The 5,035-nt window shown below is 31.7% G+C and overlaps 1 protein-coding gene across 1 annotated transcript; it reads right to left on the bottom strand.

The window, feature by feature from the left end:
• Positions 1-3,333: 3,333 nt before the first annotated feature.
• On the bottom strand, positions 3,334-3,978 carry LOC139855137 (transcriptional regulator SUPERMAN-like). The gene has a single exon (XM_071844384.1). It carries the CDS (start codon positions 3,976-3,978, stop codon positions 3,334-3,336), a length of 645 nt encoding a protein of 214 aa, XP_071700485.1.
• Positions 3,979-5,035: the final 1,057 nt, after the last annotated feature.

Below are 5,035 nucleotides of genomic sequence, written 5' to 3'. Positions count from 1 at the left end.
CAGGTTGGTCGCTTTCTGGCTAGATTTTTGACCAAATTAATCATCATCCTTGGTTATGAAATATTCCGTATATCAAGTAGAACTATACTTCACACACTTCAAAACTATCTTCTAACATATTATTTCATTTTATTTTTATTGACACATGTCATATATTTACCTCCCTCTTATTTTTAAAATATAATACAGAGTAATAATTACTGAGTATTACTTAATATTGTAATATTAATTTCACGAAGTCACGAGTTATAAATTTCTATATATACTAATAGACAAAACAAAGCTTCACTATTCACCAATAGTAACCAGTGGTATTTTCGTCACTTCACCTTTTTTTTCTTTTGTCCCCAACGATAAAATAAGCAACTTTCGTAAAAGAACCAACCCTTTGATGTTAACAAAAGATGTCGAAAAAAATACTTTTTTACAAAAAAATCAACTAACTTTATTTTTATTTTTTCCTCTCTTTTCTTCCTCAACGATAAAAGAGACAACTTTCATAAAATGAACAACCCTTCAATGTTACCAAAAGATATCGAAAAACATTCTTTTTTACAAAATAGATCAACTAATTTAAAAAAAAAAAACTCTAAAAGAAGCAACTTTAACAAAAGGAACAACCCTTCAATGTTAGATGTCGAAAAAAATTCTTTTTTACAAAATAGATCAAGACTTTTTTTTTAACTCGCATTCAAAACGGAGTCCCGACGCGAAGCGAGGGCTCCACAACTAGTTAGTTACTAATGATTAGATGTTACAAAATTCAATTAGTAAATTAACTTTGTTTCTTTAACTTCAGTCGTGTGGGCTACTCACGTCACAACTCTAAGATTAATTAGTAAAAAGGTACGATGAGCACTACATTCACAAAAACAGCAGCAAGTCAAGGATGAGATGAATTGAAGGTGATTGATTTATATATTTCTAAAGTAGTACTTAATAGCAAGGTTGTAGAAGTCGCGAGTCGGTGACACATCGATCGAGACCTAAAAAGGACGCATCGGTCGAGTCGGGGGACGCGTCGTGGACGCATCGGTCGTTGACCAACGTTGACTTTATTAATAATTTCTTAAATATATATCTAGATATACATAAAATAGTTGATTATGTACCATAAATTTCTTAAATAAGAACTTGAATTTAAAAACAATCAAACTTCAAACTCAATTAATGTTACCAAATACATAATCAGTAAGGACACAGAAAAAAGAGCGGTTCAAAAAATGAAAACAAACACTAATTTTAAAATATATCAAGTCTTGGCAAAAATTTGATTGACTTTGACCGTTTTTGACCAACTTTGACCGTCTTTGACAGACTTTGACCGAACTTTTAGCTTTGACCGTCTTTTGAGTCGTTTTCAGAAAAAACGGGACGGAGAACCCAAAAAAACGACGCATCGGCCAACGCGTTGGCCAAGTCGGCCGACTTTTACAACACTGCTTAATAGACTAAGGTGATTGTGTGCTTAAAATACAAGAAACTGTGAACTTGAAACAAGTAATTAATAACCTAGTCAAATGAACCCTGAACTAGAAAAGAATTGGTTCAAGGCGCCAAGATGAAAGAATTCGACGTTTTTATCAAAGATATTTAAGATCGTTTGTTCTCGGCATCGTGTCTCCTACTGTCTTTTTCGTTTTTTGCTTTGATGAATTTGTTAGTTTGTTGAAAGTGTTGGTTTTTTCCGGTTAGTTTTTTAGTTTCGGTATGGTCAAGATGTGGCTCGGTATAGATAGTTTTTAGTGAGCCTCATCTTGGTTTCGTGTATCCTTGTTGAAGACGTTTTCTATCTCATCGCGGTTTCGTGTATCCTTGTTGAAGACGTTTTCTATTTGAAAACATTTTCTGTATTTATATAAGCTTTGGTTATTTTTGCAAAAAAAAAAAAAAAAAAAATAGAAAATAATTATTTGCATGAAATTAAACCAACCATGCATTTCTTTTAATTGCAAAGTGTAAAAAGTGTATACTCCTATATAGTGGCGAAACTAGAATTTTTTTCACCGAGGGCAAAAAAAAAAAAATTAAACCGTATCAATTTTTTTTGGACAAAATTTGAAGATTTTGAGGCAAAAGTTAGAGATTTTGGGGCAAATTTTGACGGTTTTGGGGAAAAATATGTAGGTTTTGAAGCAAAAAAAATTCACCGGGGGTAAAGTCAAAAAACCCAAAAAGTTTACACTGAAAAAAAAAATCCATTGGGGCGGCCATCCCTTGTCCCCCACACAGTTTCGCCTCTGCTCCTATATTTTGTAGATTTCTAAGAATTAAAATTTCAAGAACCTGTTGTACTTTTGTGATCAAATATTAATGTAATGTAAATATCGATATTGATGGTAGCTAGCTAGTTAAATTAAAATCATGATGAAGCGGCCTGCTTTTGTAATATGGTTTCACTTTGCAATGAAAGGAACTCAAGTTTGCTACTTTTTGGTAATATTTTTTTTAATCATGAAACCTTTTTCTGGACAATTATGATCATATCTTTCAAGCTAGTTTTCGACTGCAATGTATTTAATTCTTCTTTGTTATCGTTACATAATATATCACTAAATACATTCCAAACATATTCTGATCGACCATCAACTAGCTACACGACAAAATGGTTAACACAAACACAACTAAAATTACCAGTAAAAAGATTTTTTTTCATGTAAGTACAAGTACAGTACGGAACTAATCAGTTCTATTTTGGCTAGCCTTGTTTTTTTTTTTTTTTTTTTTTTACTTGTAATAAGAAACTAAAACGTATTCTTTATATTAATATCATACCAGTTGGAATACAATCATGGAATATCATAAATATATTGCAATGATTACTAAGAAACTAATTGATATATGCTAGCTCAGATTTGGAAATATTTAATTTCATAATTCAGGATGAAATAGATTGTATAATTGAATTAGAAAGATTTAACTTCAAAAGACAAAAATACCATTCTCTATGTCACTCCTTTTTCTAGCTTTTACCTTTTCATTACTTTTTTTTAAACAAATAAATAAAGAATACTAAAACATATGGTGAGGGTACACTAGTACATCATCATGCAAATTCTTACCCTCAAATACATATGAGACAATCTGTATGTTTCACAATTCACAGCCATGGGAGAAGATCATAATTAAGCTGCAAATTACTACTAATAAACACAATCTTATCATATTAAAATTAAAATTAAAATCAAAATAAAAACAAGATTATGAAACCTGTCACAGCTCCATCTTCACTTCTTTAATGATGATGATCAAGATCGACTTAAAAGTTAACAAAAAAATACTTAATAATTAATCAAATTATGATTATGATTCCGAACTTCAAAAGTGATCTATCTAAGAGCAACCGAGTCGAAGTTCCAAGTCCAAATCTTCTGATTTTGATTCACCAAGTAAACCAATCTCTAGATTCAACCTAACAATATTATCCGATTTCTTGGCGATTTTACGGTTCTTTTCACTTGAAAAATCATCAAACTTACAAATCCCAAAAGGGGGTGCTTGAGATTTCATCATGGTTAAATTTCCACCACCTAAACGATACGACGAGTGCGTAGTCGATTGCGATGTGGATATCAAAGGAGGTAGCTTTGTTGAAGTGGATGATAAGGTTGAAGAAAAATATGGTGAGAAACTAGGGTTAGGTTTAGGGTTTGGATGAAGATTTAGGTTAAGCAACGTGTAACTAGAAGAGAAATTAGGTTGAGAAGATGGCATTTGTCTAAGTCTAGCTCTATCTCTTCTATGAACATTCATGTGACCACCAAGAGCTTGAGCAGATCTAAACTCTCTTTTACAAAAAGTACAAGTGTAAGATCTTGGTGGCCATGAAAAACCACCAAGCAAATCACCTACATCTTCTTGATCACTACTTTTAGTACTATTCTCCCATGAACAAGAACCTTTCTTGATCATGCCATTTGTTGTTGATCTTGCACCAATAATAGTATTATTCTGATCTTGAACAACCCTTTGCTCCATGTTTGTTTGAATTTGATGAAGCCACAAAACACAAACCCTAAACTTAAAGTATATAAATTGATTAGATTTTTGGGTTTGAAAAGAGTGAAGAATTAAAGAGTTGAAATACTAGCATTAATAAGATTGTGGGGTATTTATCTGAAAATGTTCCGAATGTTTGTTCAAAACTTACTAAAAATAGAATCCTCGTCCTTACAAAGCTATACCTTATTACTAAATTTAGCCATCATCTAGCTAGTGGGTGTTACTTTCTTCTCATTTAAACATTTAAATACGGAGTATTTATTATACTTATACTTATTGTGTCCTATTCCCTACGTATCAAAAGTCATTAGGCACCCTTAGTTTGTGAGTACTTGGTAAAAAAAAGTCTCAGATAACTCAGCCCAATTACTCGGATTACTCGGTCAAACGTGGTTGAACATGGTCAAAACTAAAAATAATTTGGTCAAACTCACTCAAAACTCGAAATTACTCGGAAAATCGGTCAAAAATAAGTCAAAACAAGGTCAAAATAGATTGAAATCATACTTGGTCAACATCTGACTTCTCGAGTACTCCCCAAGTTATCAAGTATTCCTAAAAAATTTCCGACCGAATACTCCCGAGTAGCAATTTATGCAACCTTGATTACCCTATATATATTTGTCTATTTAGTTTCTATATATATATATATATTTTCTACTTATTGTTTCGATCTAGTAAATATATTCATCAAATTTATATCAATACGAATGTTTGTAAAGTTTTATAATTAGTGGTCAAGAAAAAATTTACATACACTCATCATTTCCGTGAGAACACATCGACATCATCGGTGTCACATCTCAACCGACTTTTTTGTTTGTTGGAAATCTTATAATTCTTTAATTGATCTTTTGCCAGTACATACACTTACATGATCGTGTAGTGAGACGTACATAACTAAAAAAACGGAAGCCTTAATTAAATGCCTAGCTAGGATGGAAATTAAAGTCATCAAGCATATATATCATATCGTGATATATCGTTCTTAATTACTACTATCCTTAGCATAATTAACACCTACAGATAAATT

Source organism: Rutidosis leptorrhynchoides, chromosome 6 (assembly GCF_046630445.1).
Source record: "Rutidosis leptorrhynchoides isolate AG116_Rl617_1_P2 chromosome 6, CSIRO_AGI_Rlap_v1, whole genome shotgun sequence".
NCBI classification, from domain to species: Eukaryota; Viridiplantae; Streptophyta; class Magnoliopsida; order Asterales; family Asteraceae; genus Rutidosis; species Rutidosis leptorrhynchoides.
This window is presented reverse-complemented; position numbering and strand designations above follow the sequence as displayed.

Bases quoted from the DNA above. Each gene is read 5' to 3' on its own strand.
- LOC139855137 (XM_071844384.1), bottom strand. From the start codon at position 3,978: ATGGAGCAAAGGGTTGTTCAAGATCAGAATAATACTATTATTGGTGCA.